This window comes from Rattus norvegicus, chromosome 11 (genome assembly GCF_036323735.1).
Source record: "Rattus norvegicus strain BN/NHsdMcwi chromosome 11, GRCr8, whole genome shotgun sequence".
Lineage (NCBI taxonomy): Eukaryota > Metazoa > Chordata > Mammalia > Rodentia > Muridae > Rattus > Rattus norvegicus.
The window spans coordinates 79,925,645-79,945,611 of NC_086029.1; the positions used below are offsets into that span (position 1 = coordinate 79,925,645).

Genomic DNA, 19,967 nt, shown 5'->3' on the forward strand with positions numbered 1-19,967 from the left:
GTATCTCTCAAACCCACAGAGTACAGAGGAGGGTGCTGGATTGCCTGGAGCTGGAGTTGTTACAGGAGGTTGTGAGCCACCACGTGGGCTGGGAATTGAACCTTGTTCCTTTGGAAGAGCAGTCTGTGCTCTTAACTGCCGTGCCATCACCTCGCCAAGCCCGTGTCTTATTCCTTGGTAAACACAGGATCAGAAATACTTCCTATCCTATTCAAATGCACATGTTTGCATTTCATTTTCTTGGAATTCTATACAAATAAAGCAACGTAGCTTTCATTTTAGTCACGCCAAGTGAAGATACATGGGGGCGGTTTCTCAATGGGTGAAGGACTTCACTGTAGGCCTCAGGTCCCTGGGGAAGGGCTGTGTGCATGTGGTCTTAAGAATCGTTTTCCCTGTTAGCCATGTTAGCATTTCAAGGCATCCCAGGATGCCCTATTGCTGGGCAGAGTCTTCACTGCTGTCTCCCTCCAAGTTATAAATAGCTCTGATCACTCCCTAGAGCCCAATGCAGAACCCAAAGTGGGGTGGCCAGAACCAGAGTGGCCAGTTACAGAGAAATTCCACTTGCTCTCCTTCTGTACAGGACATGGGCCCATTGTCTCTTCTCTTCCCCTGACCTCCAGCCCAGCGTCCTGGAAGCCAGCAGTAGCCCGACTCTACAGTCATTTGTCAAAGTGAAGTGCTTTTGTAGTAATCACAATGCTAATTCATGATATGTGGTTGACTGTCAGCATTGAAAGTGTTCTCACTCCCACAACTTTAGAGGTTTTCTGGTCCAGCCCTTCCTTTCACATAGAAAAATTTGTAACAGAGAAGAGACCCACCCAAAGTCACCCAGTTGGTGGTCCATCCCTTGGTCTGCCATTTGCTTCGTATGGTAAGGCATAGGTAGGCATTAGTCTGAGCCCTGCCCTGCAGGTAGAAAAGTGAAGGCACAATGATGTGGAGAGTTTTTGCCTGGGAGAAAGAATGGTAGGCAGCACCAGAAAATGGCATTCTTTTTAGGCCAATGCTACTCCCACTAGCACTCCCCTCCCCACACACACACATATGCACAGGGGTGGAAGAGAAAAAGGGAAAGAGACTTGCATATGTGTTCTGGCAAATGCTCACCCACTCATACATACTAGCAAATACAACCATTCACAGCCTGCCTTTTAGAGACTTCTTGCCACACAGGAGAGACAGCAACATGTGCCAGCATCCTACAGAGCAGCTCAAGGGCCTAAGGACAAGTGTAACCTTCCACATGCCCTTACCACTGCTGTGGTAAATGACCAAGGACTGGGCACGCTGCTGGAGGGCTGTGTCGAGTCTCTGTGGGATACAGTTGTCTCAGCCTTTTTCACTGGGAGGGAGATTTCAAAAAGAACTGCCACCTTCCAGGAGGCCAAGAAGGCAAGGTCCTTACTGGGCAGTTTGTAATTTCCTGCTTTCTTTGGAGAAAGGCTCTGGTGCCACTGGTCTCCTCCCCTCCTCCCCAGACCTAAACTAGCAAAGTTCTCCACCTCTTGTTGACTGGGCTCAGGGCAAGGAAGTGTGTTGCTTCCCTGCCCCCTTGACACAGAACACAGCGTTCTGAATTATTTCCAGCCTGCTGGCCCTGGGAATTTGTACTTACTTCTCATTTCCTCCCCTTGCACATTAGAAACGTTAGATCCCAAAAATAATCCAAGTCATAGTGTCCTGCTGGCTGTGCATGGAACACTCTTTCTCTCTGTCTCTCTGTCTCTGTCTCTGTCTCTGTCTCTGTCTCTCTCTCTCTCTCTCTCTCTCTCTCACACACACACACACACACACACACACACACACACACACACACACTTTTTATTTCTCTCGTATTTCAGCTCCAATTTGTATCCTGGTTGGAACATTCTTTGGGGGAATGTGGGTGAACAACATGGAGGGAAGGTTGTGAGGAATGTTCAGGATCTGGGGGTCTTTGACTCTCCACTATGGTCCTGTCGCAGGGTTGGAAGGCATAAATACCAGAAGTGCTATGTGTCAAATCTACCTGGGCAGCCTCTGCTCATGAATGGATCCCAGAAAAGGAAATCCAATCAAAGGTAGGGTATCAGAGAGGGCACAGAATAGCACTTAAAAAACATTAGCTAACTAATTCTTTTAAAGTATAGAATCGAATTTATTCAGGGCATGGGGAGGGAAGTTAAGAGGGGGTAGTAGGGGCAGAGAAAGGCAGAGGGGGGGAGGGGAGGGGAGGAGAGGAGAGGAGAAGAGAAGAGAAGAGAAGAGAAGAGAAGAGAAGAGAAGAGAAGAGAAGAGAAGAGAAGTAAAGGCCTGCCATGAGCATGTGGAGAGAGGGGGGAAGGGAATGAGGAGAAAGTAGGGACAGGAAGGCAAAAGCAAGGGAGCAAGAGAGTTAGCTAACTTTATAAGTAGTCACTGAGTGCTGGCCACATAGTGTGCACTCTGCCATCTTCTGAGCATTATTGAACGGGAATATAGATGCAGATTCTTCCTACCTTATGAGAAAGAGATGGCTTTGGTTCTTGGGTGAATCAAGATACCAAGGTATTTACTGAGGTAGAGTAGGGTTAAAAGGTATGGATATATAGGTGAGAGAGTAGGTCCTTTAAACAAAAACCATGTTAAGTCTGTCCCCATCTTAGAAGTAGAGGAATGGCCCGGGTACTCTTCATTATTTTGAAGACAGAATCTTGTGTAGGCCAGGTTAGTTGCAGACTCAGGAGGCTCCAGCCCCTGACTCTTGAGAGTCAGATTACAGGCATGCATTATCAGTGTGGGCTTGTGTCCCCTCTTGGAAGACTTAGGAACTCTCTGGCCTAATCCCTAAACTACAGCAAGGTGTGTCTGTTTAAGGTAGGGAGCTTCCTCAAGATTTCTTTCCAGGGATTTCGATTTGAACCATCCACTTCCCTTCTTTTTCTCTGATGTGACTGTCACTGCCTACTTCCTTCTTCCCTATTTCCTGTCCTGGCGGGTGCACATCCTTAGCACAGCCCTTCCCCCGTGGAGAGCAGGAGCCACAGAAGCCGGCTAAGGCTTCTAGAGACATTTCTGAGTTTGCAATCAGGGAAGTCTGGGCTTGAGTCCCAGCTCGACTGTTCACTGTGTGCTTGCAGCTGGGTTTTAGTGTCTTTATCTGTAAAATATCGATCTTAATATATGCCTTGGGATTATTGTGTGGATAAAGGAAACTGTGTGTGGTGCATCTGGTGTGCATGGAGCCCGGTAGATTTACAGAGGCAGGTCTAACATGGCCTATAAAGATAATATAAAGATGGGGTCCAGATGGATGGATGGATGGATGGATGGATGGACGGACGGACAGATGGACAGATGGATGGGTGGATGGAAGGATGGATGGATGGATGGATGGATGGACGGATGGACAGATGGACAGATGGATGGATGGATGGAAGGATGGATGGATGGATGGGTCTTTCTTATGGGGCATATAGGGTAGATAGGGATTACAGCCTTATTCATATGGATACCAGAGTAGACTATGGATAGCATGGACCACCATAGTAAACTATAGACAACAGAACATAAGGCCAGTCAGGGACCAGGTGCATGGAGGAACTAAGAAGGGATTCTTGGAAAGAATCTGGCCAATGGCTATCAGTCCCAAGGTCTCTTGCTGGCAGAGGGAAAGGAAATGGAGGCTTCTGACCATGACCTTAGCCCACTGTTGCTGAAGGAAGGTTAGCCGATTTATTAGTGTCAAGCCACATACTAGGGATGGTTACCTGGAAGATCAGCTGCACCCTCTCATGCTGGGAAAGAGCCACCAAATCTCCAGGTGCCTATTGCTGCTCTGGGAATTAGATGGGGACCCGTTTATTTGGGGAAAAGAGAGTATGAGCAGGGATTCAGGAACCCCAAAGCACATGCCGTGTTCTGTCAATATCTGCAGTCCAATGCTGTTGGAGCTGAGGATCCACAGGGAGGAAGGCAAGAGGCAGCTGGCAGGAGGTATTGCCTACTTCTCAGAGTGTGGCAGAGGGCCAGCAATCTACCGCAGTGACTCTAAAACCTGCTTCCTGTGACTGGCTTAGGTCCTATCAGGGCCATCGGAGAATCCTGGAGGCTCTACATCAGGTCCAGTCTTCTCTAGGGTGGACTCTATCAGCCTCCTTTACGAACCTGCATTTTCCCAGACTCAGCTGAGCATTCCCAGGGTTAAGGATACCACAGCTTTGAGACCTAGCCTATGCCCACAGTGACACAGCCACAACTGTAAGAAAGAAAGGACTTGAGCCCAGAGTCTACCTCCTGAAACTTCCATCCAGTGGACCCAGCCCTGTCCCTGCCATGCCCCAGAACCAGTCACCTCCTGCTCCCAGTCCTTCAGTGACTGGGTAAGACCTTGTAATCCCTTCCCATCTTCTTTGGTCCATACAAAGTCTCTTGAGTTATTTCAGTCTGAATGCATCGATGTGGGCCTTGACTCTCAATATGGTCTTCCTGGGACCAGCTTTTCAATTAGGAGCGAAGGGAGGAGTCTGCAACCCTTGACCCTGTTTCCCCCGGCAAGGAATAGATTTTGTCTGCAGTGGTAAGAAGTAAAGTTGCTTCTTGTAGTTCAGCCTGGAAACCCCGGCCATACCCACCCAGAGAAGGGAGGAGCATCACTCAGAGAGCCTCGTATACAAACACAGGAGGCTGTCTTCCCACGTATAAGCGTAGGGACAGACTTCCAGTTTGAGTGTGTTGGTTAGCAGTTTCTGGTGCTCAGGTCAGAGAGGAGAAGCTCAACTCAGGGGCATGTACCATTCCAACCTTCTCTCTGGGCCCCATGGATCTTCTTAAGCACAGCTGAAGTTGCATCACCCTGTCACAGAGAGAGTTGAAAACCACCCCCACCTGTGCAGTAAGGCACCTTAACTCTGTGGGAAATTACCTGTAGTTAGAATCCCAAGATAGCTTCTTCCTTCATGGTCGTGGTCCATGTTCCTCAAGAAATCCCACTGTGGTGCTCTATTGCTAAACCTTTTTCCAGCAATGTCCTGGCGTGTAGAAAAGGAGGGAAGAAGGGAGGAAGAGAGGGAGGGAGGAAGGGAGGGAAGGAGGGAAGGAGGGAGGGAGGGAAAGAGGGAGAGTGAGAGAGTCATAAACCTTCCTGGTAGAGAGGGAAAGGGGCTGGTGTCTGCATGCTGACTAGGTAGGTCCCATCATAAGGTATTTATCCCACCTGCTAACTCCCTGGAAAGCTGACTTTATCACAAAGTATCAAGAGTAGTTACAAACTCCCCATTGGCCCTGTCTGTCCCATCCGGTCTTCAAACTATGAGCTCACTGGCCCCATTTCTCAGTTACATTGTAATGCCTGCAGGTCACAGCCAGCTTTTTGATAACTCTGGGTTCCCAGGAGGCACATTCTGCCCTCCCTTGGCAGTCTGTCAGAATCAGACATTTTAAATACTGACACTGAGCTGGCACAAGAGCGCCACCTACTGCTGAGTAGTCCAAGGGCTTCTCGATAAGGCCCTTGCTGTTGGGGACTGGAATTGTAGGGTTTCGTCTCGCAGCAGAGAGTTTCTAGCAGAATCCCGCATGGTCCTTCCACAGGAACACAGTCGAGGGCAGGCAGAGTGACAGAGAGGATGTGAGAGTCAAATCCTGGAGACAAAGGAAGAAAGTGAGTCCAAGGGATGAGTCTGTGTCAGAGAGGACAGGAAGGGATGCCAAGGCCGTGAGCTCGACGGCTGCCAAGAGGTGTGAGAACACAATCTGAAATATTTTGGAGGGAGGACAGATAGCCAAGTGAAATTTAAAGTGTAACATCTTCCAAGGCACAGAGAGCAGAAAAGGTGAAGATTTCTAAAGCATAAATGTGTATCATGGGGTCCTTGCATTCTGCCCTACCCTCAAGGACAGCAGACCCTCTGAACCTTACACATGGTAGTTCACCTTAGTCCGGTGAGAAGTGGGAGGGAGTCCGGCCAGACTCCCTCCCACTCAGGAAGTTGCTCCTCAGCACGGCACAGTAAGCTCTGTCAATGGGCGTCTGGAAGCCAAGCACCTCCTCACACCGGTACCTGACCCTTGCTCCCTGTGTGTTCCTTCTAGAACTCAAACCTGCTGAGGTTTAAGAGAAGAGAGAGCAGGATGCCTGGCCCTCTTCCTCGGATCTTTAAGGTTAAGTCTACCTAGCCCACATCCCTTCAACACAGCATCTATCCCTTCAGAGCAGGGATCCCAGAAGGCAGGCTGTCTCCTGCTCAGCCCGTGGAGTCTTATTCCCAGATGTGCGAATGATTGGCACATCTGATTTTAGGATGCGTAGGAGGGCTGAATGAGAACATCAACCAGACACTCCATTTTTACAGTAAAGATAATAGTTCCCGTTTACTGAGTATATCCTGTATGCCAGGAACACCATTAGTTCATCTAAATTAACCTGCCAAGGGGCCAGATCTCAGTGGATGCCTAAATTTAGTTCTGGGATAAAGTCAGGCACTATTTTCTCAGCTTCTTAAATAGGATTTGACCTCCTCAGTTCTACATTTTGGGAAGAGAGGGTAGTGCATTCCCTTACTCTGTTCCTGAAAATATTTTATCAGTGTTTGTGGTTTAAATGGAAAGAATTTTGCCATTCAGAGTCAATATCCCGGGGCTGCCTGGGCTGCCTCCTGGCTTGGCTGGTTCTACTTCTCATCTGCTTGACTTGTTGGCTTCTGGGTAACCATTCCATTCTCTCAGGAGGGCCCCAGGGATTCAGTGCATCCGGGCACACCAGTTAGAAGTGAAATGCAGAAACAACAACAAAAAAGCAAACGAACAAACAAAAAAATTGTTTACTGCTTGAAAATATTTATGTGAGCCAAAGAATAGGGAAACGCTTCATCCTAGATCCCAGGGTGAGGAGGACAGGGGTGAGGAGAAAGGCCTTTGAGGCTGGGTAGGAGCGTGCACCCCTCCAGACAGAGCCGGGCTGCAGGGCAGCTGTCAAGAACAGGGTGTGATTTCAGCATGAGGTTTTGCAGCCTGGGTTTCTCTAATCAGTAAGCAACGGCTTTCTGTGCTGTGGGCTCACTCTGTCTGAGCCAAGAGAGTGGAAAGGAGCTGGCATGCATTTGGAATCTGCTGTGCACCACACTGCGTCCGGCTCCTTCTGCACGTCACCATCTTTATCCGCTTTGCTCCAGACATTCCAGAGTTTGTGAAAGGGAAGCGGGGATTGGGGGGAGGAATCGGGGAAGTGGAGGCAGAGGCTGAGTTGGTGAGAAGGCTAAGCGACATTAACTGCTTCTGTATTCAAGGTTGAGATGAGCTTAGAGCCCCCAGGTCAGAGGCCAAGCACAGCTGATAGCATCCTGCTCCAATCAGTTGCTCCCACTCGCTAGTGAAGTCCCAGCACCTTGCCTTGCACATCTGCCCATTGGGGACCTTGTTTTAACTTCCTGGGCCTTTGTTCAGGTGATCACAATAGACTCTCACTTCTTTTAGAGCCAAAAACTAGAATCCCAGGCGACGTGAAGGATGTGTTTTTCTTCCTTCAGTGCTCATGGCAAGCCCGCATCCGAGACAGACCCATTCCATCTTGAGAATAAAAGCACAGGAGTTAGAAGAACACACTTCCTTCATTCTGACTTGTTAAGCAGAGACTGGGACAAAATGGATTGGAAGCAGTTAAGGAACGAATGTCACCTCTATTTTTAACACTCAACCAAGACCATTGTCATCTCTCTGGAGATGTGGCTCATGGGTACAGAGCTTGTTCAGTCCTGCAGTGCCATATCAGGACCACTGCTGTTAAACTCCTGTCTCACTGTCCCATAGTCTGGAAAATACCAGTGGGCACAAGCTGAGGGAAACGGGAAACTTTCACTGTGTGCCCTCCTCTCTCAGGGACCATCAGTCTACGGCTGCTTGTTGATGGCGGGGTTGAGTCTAATAGGAATTCCTTTATTGCTGACACACCACAGTCTACATAAGTTGTCAAATAAAGATGCAAACCCATCAGAATCTCTCCTTCTGACTAAATCTCAAGGGCAGGGCCGAGGAAGCTGTAGATTTTAAGAAAACCTTTCAGGTGGTTCTTAATTAAGACTATTTGATGAACTATTAAGGCAGACACTAAAGAACTTTAGGTAAAACATTTGTCAGGAGTGACTTCTGGAGTCAAAGTGAGCATTGGGAGAAATTGAGACTTGGATTTAGAAGGAAGGCAGTAGCCTGGAGATTGGGGGTTGCAGCGTTTTTCGGTAGAGAACGATGCAGGAAACAGTGTGGAAGGAGGACTTGAGTGGTGCAATACGTGTGTGTGTGTGTGTGGCAGTGAAAACACTGACTAGGAAGGATGCTTGGTGTGGGAACACTGAGAGCAGTGTTTGCAGAATAAGCCTGGTCCGGGCAGGTGACTTGTCATAGAGACAGAATGGAGTCAGAGAGATCAGATGGTAATTGCGATAATTCAGGCAGGAGAGGCTGCGGTGTGAGTAACAGAAGCATTCGAACTAAAAGGCCTGGAATGGGACCTTGAGAGGAATGGGTGCTTGAGAGGACGATATGGCAGTTTGACAAGTGGGCAGGATGTCAGGGGGACATTTCTGCTGAATCCACAGGTGCCTTGTATTTGTAGGGACTCTACATATATCCCATGATTTCTGCATGTACTTAGAAGATACTGTAACAGTGGTTTAAGTGTATGAATTTCGGCATCAGACAAAGCTTGATCAGAGTTTTTAATGTGCTAGCTTAGCCATGTGACCTTAACACGAATCTCTCTGAATCTGTTCCTTCACTTAGAAAGAGGGCGGCTGCTGGCAATTGTCACCTCTCTGAGCTGTTACAGGGATCGAGATCATGTATATGAATCCCACCTAGTGGCTCCGGGCACATAGTAATCCTTGCCAGTTATCCAGAACATCACAGAGAGAGGGTGTCCAGGACCAGGAACTGCATGGGATGTCAGTTCAGATGGACGTTAGATTCTGAATCGATCATCATCACTTCTAAGCTATGTGATCTTAGGCAGTTTACTGCACTTCTTCTTATAGTCATTTCTTACCTGTGGTAAGTTGATTCAGGGACCCCTGAGGATACCCGAATCTGAGGATGTTCAAATTCCTTGTAACAAATAACATAATATTGATATGTCAATATCAATCCTTCCAGGATACTTTAAGTTGTCTGTAGACTTCTTAGGATACCAAACACAGTGGAGATACCGTGTAGTGTGTGTGTGTGTGTGTGTGTGTGTGTGTGTGTAGTGTGTGTGTAATCACAGTTAATAAGTCCCCAAATTCAAAATCCTCAGATATGAAAGACTGAAAATACTAAGCTCTTACCATGTTAAAACACAACTTACAGTGCCTTTTGTAACAACATTAATATGGGATTTGTTTGGGACAAACAGCACAAGTCCAGTTTTTACACTGTCATAGTGAAGGTTTGAGCAACACAAGACACAAAAGGGGGCAGCCTGGGAAGTGGAAGGCAAGTGTGGAGACTTCCATGGACTTGAGGAGCTTTCCGAGATTAGGATGTTTCTGCCATTTCCAGCATGCTGAGACTAGGTATAACCTGTGATAAAAGGAAGTTCAAGTGAAAGAGGACCCTGGTTTCTACAAAATCATCTGCTATTGGATGCCAGGAAAGAAGGGGGAAGCTAGACAGATCTGCAGGCAGATGGTCTGAGGTTGAAAAGCATCTGGCTAAGAGGGCCAGGTAGTGTCAGGAAAACATAAAACAAAACCACCTCATTCTCCATGGCTGGCAACACAGACTTGGGAAGGAGGGGGCACCTGACTCTCTTCTTGTGAGTACAGACTCAAGCAAGCAGTAAGCAGACCCCATTACAAGAACTCATGGAGGAAGCAGACAGAGGAAAAACATAGCAGTAGAGGCAGAGCACGGGTCTGAGACCTTGGGAGAAGGAAGCACAGGGTGAGATGGTTGGCTGGAAACTACAGCACCAAAGTGAGAGTAGCAACATGAACTGAACCTCTGCCCTCTCCTGTCACTGAGGTGTGCGCCTCCAGATCAATTAATTAAGTCCTTTGAGCCTTAGTCTTCTATTCTGTAAAATGGCTATGAGGATACTGGAGATTAATAATGGGAAGACCATTGGGCCATCACTGGGAGGATTAAGTATATTACTATGTGTAAAATATTTAGGACAATATTCAGCATGCAGAGTACTTAAAAAGTAGTAAGTGTTGGGATTTTCGTTGCTAGCATTAGTGTCATTACTGTTAGGTGGAAAATTTGGAAGTGAGTAAGAGGGCGGAGAGCCAGAAGATGAGGAGGAGGTACAGTGCTGTCATTGTCTGGCTTTGAAAGTGCAGGCTGACAACTGCAGGTGACTGAGTCTTTTCTAAACATTCGGACTTAGACATTGAGGGGCAGTGTTTGGCATTGATCGACTGAGAAAGTTAGAAGACGAGAACCGTAGCTTGCCACCAGGCAATCCTTTCAGGAGCCCAGCCCAACCACCCAGCTCAGGTACAAGGAGAGAGCATCTACCTTGACAACTGCAAACACAAGTGCGCTTACCAGCTCGGTGTCCCCAAGGGAACCTGTGCATCTTGTAACACTTGACACAGCTGACAAGGTCCCTGCAAAGAACAATGCTTCCTTGCAAAAGTCACCACATTCAAGGAAGCCCGAGGTTTGGTGTCCACATTAACACACGTGTAGGTTTTTTTGTAGTCACTCCCAATCCTGGTGCAGCTTTCCAGTCAGGGAGCATCTTTGTGTTTCGCCAAGATTCGATAGCATGCTGGTTTGAAGCATCTTTATTTGTTGTCATGGAAACGGGATCTAGATGCTAACTGAAGGTTAGATTACTATGCAGAAGAAGGAAAGAGTTTTTCTCACAGTGGACATTTATTTGTGTTATAGAGAAGCCAGGACTATTCACATTGTGAACAACAGTTGGACCTGGGTTTAAGGAATTTGTGTGGAAGGTGAAGGAAATGTACTGTGGGGTCAACGGTGTGTCCACAGACACAAACTGATTGGCGACACTGGCATCCTAGCTGCTTAATGAGCAAACAGAGATGGCGCCTCCTAGATGGTCAGCTGGGCTCCCCTCCCTGGAGCAAACAGGGCTTCTGTCAATGGGAAAAGCAGTTTCCTTTAAAAGAGAGGTATAAACATCTGTAGGCAGATATGCCACCAGCAGAACGGAGAACAGGCACAGCTAAGGACACCTTTTCTCCTTCAGTAGATGTTTATCACCACGACAGCCTGTCAGGCTGTGTCTCTGCCTTCATTAAAATCAGTGAAATGATGGTCTCTTCAGAGACCCCCTACCACGCCCCCACCCCTACACACAGCCTGATGGACTGAATAAATGAATCAGTACAGGAGAGGCGACTGGCTACAGTAGAAGTTCTTGAAACCTAGAAACTAGGTTCACATTTTGGGGTCCTGAATATTCTCTCTTCCCTGTTTGCTTCCCTCCCTCCCTCTTCTTCCCCCTCTTCTTCCTCTTCCTCCTCCTCCTTTTTAGGAAATCAGAAGTTTAATCTAGGAGAGTAGATAATTAAAAACCAGGGTTGAAGTTGAAGGATCCTAAGAACCCTAGGCAAGAACACACACACACACACACACACACACACACACACACGAGGAGTGAGTGTTGCTCTGTTCATACAAGAACATGTGTCCCAGGGCAGTCAGAGTTTCTGTGAAAGCACAAATGTGAAGTCAGGAGATTTGCTTGGTTCCCAGGTGCATGTGTGTGCATGTGAGTGTGTGTGTGTGTGTGTATCGGGGGGGAGGGGGTGTGGGGTCTTCCATCTTCTTTCTGCGATCCCTCTGCCAATTTTAGAATCACGTCCATGGCTCATGCTCAGAAAGCACATATTGAGCTACTTCTAGATCCAGGATAAACTAATTCGAAAAGGGATTAGAGGGAAAAAATGGCTTTTTAATAGGCATCTCTCCTGAGTGGGGGCTAGGGGGAAACCTGTTACAAACCAAAGGGAAACAGTTTCTAGTAATAGCTGAGAGGGTAGGGAAGAAGGAACATGGATGCTTGCTTGCAGAGAGGCAGAGAGGCAGATGAGGACCAAGGTCTTGCTTTAATATGCTATCTCTGTGGTCAGGCCATGCAAGGCAATAAATAGGAAGGCACCAGAGTTCCAGGTATATTGATGGAGGGGCTCTGAGCCTTTTGTAGGCAGACACACCCACAGGGTCCCTGTGTGAGTAAAGGCTGGTACTTCTGGACTGCTCTTTGAAGAGGCCTGTGGTTGTTCTAGTAGTGTGTCTCAGGTGAGCGGGTCGTGGTGTTTTGCGTGCATGTGAACTGCAGGTGTGAGTGAGTCCCACCAGCCCTTGGTGGGTTTACAGCCCGAACTTTCCGTTTTACATCCGTACCTTTTACCTATTGATTTGCTTTAAATGGGAGTAGGCTAGAACATAGTCATTATATGGATTAAAAAATTTCCATATGTGTACAGCCTACAACAAAGCCTCTTCTAACCCCTCGTTTTAATTGAGTGCCCCGGTAGCCTATGACTTAAAAAGCATAAATTAGTATTCTTATTTTATAGATAAAAACTGAGGTTCAGATCCCTGATACAGCTTGGCAGAGTTCAGCCAGCAGCCTGTAGTGATTTGCATTTTTCTGCTCTTTGTGTTCTAACACAAGGTTTTATTTTATAATTGGCTGGAGACCTTGTTTCCCTGGGCCTAACAAGATTTACCTGCAGGAGGCTGTTGAACCTCGCAGGGCACAGCTTTTACAGATGAAGCGCGGCAGGAAAGCAGAGCACAGCCCCGCATGTACTAGGACACACGTGTCCTGCCAAAAGGAACCCACCATTTTTTTTTTTGGCCATTTACTTAATCAGCTCATCAAGGCTGAGCATGAGTATCTTGTTTGCAATGTAGTCTATAATTAGAGAGTGTATGACACCGACAACACTCAGGTGGTTTGAAAGTTAGAAGATGATGTCAGTGGCTTTTGCTAAATGCAGGAAAATAAACACGAGATTTTTACTTAATATCCCTGCTCTATGAAATAGTTATGCTTCATTAAAAACAGAACAGAGCAATAATAACCGTTTAGCTACCCCATCTTTTAAAAAAAATGGAAAGTCTTGTGTTTATTTTTTCCTAATTTGCATATAAATAGATTCCTTTAATGTTGACTATTTATGAAGAGTCAGATTTGTGTATTTTTCTTAAGTTAGCTAGCATAAAAAATTACTTAGCTTAGTTAAAACAAAACAGAAAAAAAAAGCCTTGAGTAGCTTACATAGAACATCTTTCTTAGCAAGACAGAGAAAACTATGTTCTGTTCAGACGGAGCTGTAATGGAATTATTTAGACACGACCATCCTCTGGAAGGATGGCTGTTGTTGTTACATTAGACTTTGTGGAAGGTAACTTTGTAATTTCTTAAAAGCACCCAAAGCTACAGTAGGTATATTTTCTTCTCCTTTACATCTTTTTGTCGCTCCAGCTTAAGGCTCTTCCAGATGCTAAATTCAAATGGATCAAATTATAAATGGTCTTCTCTTGAGATTGGGAGTGTTTAGAAACGTTCTTCTCTGGACATTAACAATCCTAGACCATGACCAACTGTCATCCTCCCTCTCTCCTGCTCCTTCCCTCCCTTCCCATCCCACCTCCTTCCTTAATTCTTTCCAGCATTCATGGAAAGGAATACTGTTTGACCAGCTATCCCTGGGCATCTGTGATCCTTCCCGATGGTGCAGCCTAGAGGAGGTAGCTGGGTATAGACACACAGGCGGCCTCATGCACTTTGCCTTGGCTGAGGCATCATGGCTCTCAGAGCCCGGCTGACACTCAGGGCAATGGAGCAGGGAGTAGAATAATGATTTCTAGAATTTGGGCTTCATTTCTCTGAGCATGCTCTGTTGTTGCCTGATGGCAATAGCCATGTGATACTGTTTGGGGTCACGATAAGGTAATACACGTGATTGGACATTTCATCGTGAACTTGAAAGCACCTGAGAAACGTGGCAGCGACTAAGGAGCTGAGCTTCACTGGCTATAAAACAAGGCCAGTTTTCTTGCTGCCTCCCTTAATTCAGTCACTAGAAATAGGAGCTATAGCGATGGACGAACATACCTTCAAAGTCAGGAGACTCCATGGAACTTATTTTTGTTTTGAATAGAAAGAGAATGCTTTTTATGGGTTTCAGAAATGTGCCGCTTGTTATCCAGGATGCTTGCCCCCATTCTAGGGGATACTAGTCCTTGCAAATCAGAATATGCACTGTGTTATAGATCAGAATGTACTGTTTAATAAGGTCTCGTATAATAAATGTGTAAAATATATTTATAATACAATGTATAAATATAATAATGTACACTACTATTTAATGTGTTAGTATTTAATATGATATAATTAAAATAGAATGGATATAAATATTTCGATCAAAAACTTTACAAAGTTTAAAAAGAACATGTATTAGCATGAGACCATCTAGTGCCCAGACCAGGTCTTCTCTGTCTTCCCAGGACATGTGTTACTTCTTCGAAGCAGTTTCTCCAGAACAAGATAAACTTTGTCAGGGCGCCTCACTACCAGGAAGCCGTTCATCAGCAGAACATGAGTTTGGGGATGGCATGGGTGCCAGTCTGTGAGGAACTGGTCTAGTGGGGCATGCAGCCGCTGTAGCAATCTCTGTCTGTCTTACCTCTTACACTTCACTCTGCTTCCTGCCTCCCTTGGCCTGCGTCCAGCTCGCCTCTCTCTGAATCCCAGCAAGGACCTGGTGCCCAGCAGTCTAATCATTGTGGCACACACCTCCTCTGCCTGTTTTGTATACATCTAAATGGTTGTTCAACAGAAAGTACAAGGCCACTGCTGGGCTGCTGAGATAGCCAAGGGGGACACTGTAATCAGAAGTCCCAAGGGCTTCTGGCATTTCAGATTTTCATTAACTTTATTGATTCTTTTGTAAATAAGGAAAGGGGAGGAGAAATTATTTTGAAATAAGGTTTGGAGGAAGAAATTTTAAGGTAAAAAAATTACAGAATAGGAATCTTCTAAATGCCAGCACTTTTTTCTTTTCCCCTTCATTCTTAGTGGTAACTTGGGGGAGGCCTGGCCAGCTGCCTGCAGTCTGGGGCTCGCTAAGGCTGATGGACTCAGAACGGTGTACTCAACACACATATCTGCTCAGCCTGCTAGGGAGCCTGCAGCCTGAAATGAACCCTCTGCTACTTGAGTAGTTCCGGTGGGAGAGTCTCCAGACCGTAGGCTAATGTTCTTGTGTTCAGGCATGAGTTGTTATAGCCCTGATGTCTCTCTCTAGGCCCTCAGACACATGAATCTAGCAGCCCATAGGACATGCTTGGCTTAAATTCCCCTAAGCCTCTCCAATGCAGGACTATTTCTGCACACCCTCAGTTTCTTATCCCCATCCTTCAGTGTCCCCATGGTGATTCTTGGGATTGCAGGAACCCATATGCCAGGACTGGTCTCCATAGCTCTCACTCACCCTCTCTTTCCAAGTGATAATGAGCCTTTGGGAGGTCCTGTCCAAAGGGGGCTCTCAAACCTGCCTGATTCTCTTGCCTCTTCTGCTGCTCCAGGCCCTCGCCTATACCTGGATTAGTGTGCCCCACACTCCCCACAATATTCCCCCTGGCTCTCCTAGTCCACATCCCAAACTTCTGCCACAGCTGATTCATACTTTATAAGACCCACACATACACCCACATCCTGCTGTCAGCATGTGGCCCACATCCTTCAATGGTCACTCTGTGCACCTGCCTCCTCAGCTGCATGACCACTCTGTGCACCTGCCTCCTCAGCTGCATGGCCACTCTGTGCACCTGCCTCCTCAGCTGCATGTGGCCACTCTGTGCACCTGCCTCCTCAGCTGCATGTGGTCACTCTGTGCACCTGCCTCCTCAGCTGCATGTGGTCACTCTGTGCACCTAGCTCCTCAGCTGTATGTGGTCACTCTGTGCACCTGCCTCCTCAGCTGCATGTGGCCACTCTGTGCACCTGCCTCCTCAGCTGCATGTGGTCACTCTGTGCACCTAGCTCCTCAGCTGTATGTGGTCAAGGCAGGCACAGCAAGCAGCACTGAGTTGCTTTCAGCACATGTGACATATTGAACTGCCCCAATCTCCACCCTGTGTCACCATTCTCTCTTTGTCCGGTCATTCAGGCTGCTGGTCTTCAGCTATCTGGTTTCTAAGTCAAGGCTTAACATAGGCTCTCCTTTTCTGGGGAGTGTAGTGTTCTTTGTTCCCTGTTAGTTGCTCATAAGAGCCTCTATCATATTTATAGACCTTTACTGTTGTGATTTAAGTTATACACACACACCACATACATTCACTCACACACCATAAATACACACACCATACACATACACACATACATTCACACACACAGACACACACACCATATACATATACACATATATTCACACACACCATATACATACATACATACACACATACACACACACACACACACAAAAGAAACAATAATAATTATCGAAAAAGCGTTCATGAATTTGAGAGGATGCTGGGGGACATGGAGGAGTTGGAGGGAAGAGAGGAATTTTAATGATGAAAACGTGTTTTACTCAGTATGAAATTCTCTAAGCAAACAGAATCTGATCCACATCAGCTTTTACACTTCATAAAAGCCACCTAATTTCAAGAACCACCTTTTTAACATTTTTGACCCTATGTCACCTTGGGCATGGCAGGCATCCCATGCACACTGGTTAGACTTAAATGGAAAAGCAAGCTTAGTTTTCTCTGTAAGGAGAAGAGAGCACGGAAAAGCCAGAGCAGTTCATACCCTGTCTTAGCTTATCTGGTCCTCTCACCACCACCACCACCACCACCACCACCACACACACACACACACACACACACACACACACACACACACACACACACACACACAGCCTGAGAAGAGTGGCCTTCTTCACAGGTGCTGCCCACACCTTGCCTGGCTGTCTCACCTGAGTGTTCTGGACAGCAAACTACAAACCCTAACTTAGAGTGGACTGAGTAATAGAGGGGGAGAGTCTCGCCTCAGGTCCTCAGAAGTCCAGAGAGAAGATGGAACTTAGGCTCAGCTCAATCAGGGGTTTGGCTGTTTGCTGCAGCCGCCTTGACTCCACCCTTTGCTTTTATTGGCGTGTGGTAGATGGCTACAGCAGGCAGAATTGGTGACACGCAAGACAGTGTCAAAGGAAGAGACACCATGCCTAAAGAAGTGCTCCCCGGGGCTGGAGAGATGGCTCAGTGGTTAAGAGCACCGACTGCTCTTCCAGAGGTCCTGAGTTCAATTCCCAGCAACCACATGGTGGCTCACAACCATCTGTAATGAGATCTGATGCCCTCTTCTGGTGTGTCTGAAGACAGCGACAGTGTACTCATATATATAATAAATAAAAATATCTTTAAAAAATTAAAAAAAAAAGAAGTGCTCCCCGGCAGTTTCTCGCAAATGTCCCTACTTTCTTTATTGCATCGACTACATCATATTCTCATTTCTGAGACAGACTGAGTGCTTGGGAGGGAACATGCACTGGTTCTTATATCTGGTATCCTAAAGAGCTAGGAACTTCCTGGAACTGTGGCTCTGGTGAGTCTCCTTCTGTGTGGGGACTTCCAGGAGAAGTCATGGCTACCTGAATGAGTGGGCTAGGCCTCCTGGCTTGCTCTCTCAGTACCGGTCCTCAAAGCATTCTAAAGACTTTACAAAGGGCCAGTAGCTACCTTGGGATAATAACCACCACCATCCTATCCCACTTCTCGCCCTCATGGTCTCTTTTCCCTAGGCTCTATAGAGAGACGGAAGCTTCCTGTGAATTTTTATGCCAAAGAAATGAGGATTCTCCTGTAAACTCAGCCTGTAGCCTACCCTGACTCCAGGGAGATAGCAGCTTCTCCTTGGGAAACAGCTAGAGGGCTTTATTCTTCTCTGTAGCTTTGAATGCTTTGTTCTGCTTGACCTGTGACCTTTCTCGTCACTTTGTCCCCTTCTTCTCCCTTCTAGATGTTCGACTGGATAAGCCACAACAAGGAGTTATTTCTTCAGAGCCACACAGAGATCGGAGTCAGCTACCAGCATGCACTAGACCTCCAGACACAGCACAATCACTTTGCCATGAACTCCATGGTGAGTGGAAAGGTCGTTCTCAGTGTGCCTCTGGGACAGGACAAGAAAGGGCCGGCTGGGACAAAGGAAGAGGAGGAGCAAACGAATTAGAATAGGGAGCACTGACCACTCAAATCCTTTACCAGTGCACTTTCCAATATGGGGACCTGTGCAGGGCGCTGGGCCAGCCAGCTGTTCCTACAGCAGATCTCCACTCCACTTTGCACCATGAAAGGAATGTGCCTTGGGGTTGTAGGGGGCAGTAGCTTAGACAAGGCTGAAAGGCCAGAGAGTCACCAGTTCCACGTCACTGACTTCACTGACATTTTTTTTTTTTTTGGTCCCCAGCATGTGTGAGTCACTGAGCAGGGACAGAGAAGGGCTTAAAGCTATGTTGTATGGGGAAGTGTTGAATGACTTGTGGCTGCTCACAGAGGGAGGGAGAACCCTATGGGACGCACGATTGTTGCCTTCAGATAGTTGAGTGTTGAGTCAGAGAGAAGGGAGAAGAATTGTTTTATGTTGTTCTAGAAGGCAGAAGTTTCCAGAGGACGGCAGTCTGTGGAGTCGGCAGTGTGACTGACAGGGAGGGGAGGGACACGGGAGGGAGCACACATGATGGGAGTGTTCGGGTGGGCTTGAAGTTAGAAGAGACCATTTACTCTCAACGTGGCCACAGGGGTTTACCTCAATGTTTTAACTTCTTCATCTGTGACATATAAATTGTAACTATCCCAGAAGTTTGCTCAGGGAATCAACAAGATAATGGTAAAGAAGTTGGAACTGTGTCTGGCCCATGGTAGGTCATCAGTAAATGCAGGTATCATGGTAGACCTGGGAGTCTAGAGTGGGTAGCACGTGATCACTCAGACACCAGCTTTGGGGATGCTATGCTTCCTGTGTCAACGCTTCAAGGCTTCCTTTTGAAATCTTTGTCCTTAAACCTTCTTATATTCCAAACACATGGAGCCTACGAATGCATCCACCAAAGACACTGTTTTGTTTTGTTTTTTTTTTTTGTTTGTTTGTTTCTACTCCCTCGTTCTGGCTCTGTTGGTCCAAAGACACAGCTCCACCATCTTCCCTGAAAGAAACAAAGGGTATTCTTCACCCTTTGCAGCTTTGCCCCTGAGAGTGGGAGACAAACGGGAATCTGGAAGATGGCGGGGTAAGGAAGAAAATTCCATGGTCAACAAATCAACGGAATTGTTTTAAATGTGCTTCATACGGGACCCAACACGCTGAAGAAGAAATGATTCTATCCTGTGGTCGTTCGTTGTCCGCACACAGAGCTGAAACTCGGTCTCAGTGTCATCTGATGTACATTGCCAGATACGCTAAGTTAACCCAGGACATTAAACTCTAAGCAGCTGGAAGCCAGCTCAAAGTAGGCTCATCGCAGGTACCAGTGACAGAGTTAGAGCAGCCACCATCTCAGATGCTGCCAGACACTGGCCTGACAAAGTGTGAGACCAAACACAGCAGGCTCTAAGAAGTGACGTGTCCATTGGTCAGTTTCCAGGCACATTTCCGTGGTCAGTATCAACCTCAGTACCCATCTACAACTTTAAGGGGACAGGGTCATGTTGCTCCACTGCGGGCTGATTGGGAACAGTCGTAACAGGCGTAGGGAGCCACCACAGGCTGTTAACCAGAGATGGACACTGTAAGGTTTGCACAGGGAGATCATTAACCACAGAAAACAAGATCGTGAAGCCAGGTAGGAAAACCAACATGGTCCTGTGATGACACTGGGGCACAACCCAGTCTTGTGTACTCATCTAAATGTAGCTACCCCTCCCCTCCCAACTATAATTATTTCTTATCCCAGACTCAGTCCCACAGGAACAAAGTAATTGATCACAGGTGATTAGACTGTGAAGTCAAATCTAGTCAAGTTTGATTATCT

General features: G+C 46.9%; 1 protein-coding gene and 1 long non-coding RNA gene across 38 annotated transcripts in view; one reads left to right on the forward strand and one right to left on the reverse strand.

Annotated features, from left to right (window-relative positions):
* Nucleotides 1-19,967, forward strand: part of Kalrn (kalirin, RhoGEF kinase) — a 605,866-nt gene that overhangs the window by 222,300 nt on the left and 363,599 nt on the right. For all 35 annotated transcript variants that reach the window (XM_039088642.2, XM_039088658.2, XM_039088661.2 and 32 more), the window contains 1 exon segment: nucleotides 17,957-18,079. In XM_039088642.2, coding sequence (XP_038944570.1) covers nucleotides 17,957-18,079 — 123 coding nt within the window.
* On the reverse strand, nucleotides 4,403-6,042 carry LOC120095552 (uncharacterized). Of its 3 annotated transcripts, none has more exons than XR_005491094.2 (4): nucleotides 5,902-6,042; nucleotides 5,446-5,610; nucleotides 4,892-4,997; nucleotides 4,403-4,538 (listed from the first exon to the last, which is right to left on the reverse strand). It is a non-coding gene; the product is annotated as an uncharacterized LOC120095552 (long non-coding RNA). The 3 variants fall into 3 exon arrangements; XR_005491093.1 differs by having other exon boundaries at nucleotides 4,418-4,822; XR_005491092.1 differs by having other exon boundaries at nucleotides 4,418-4,997.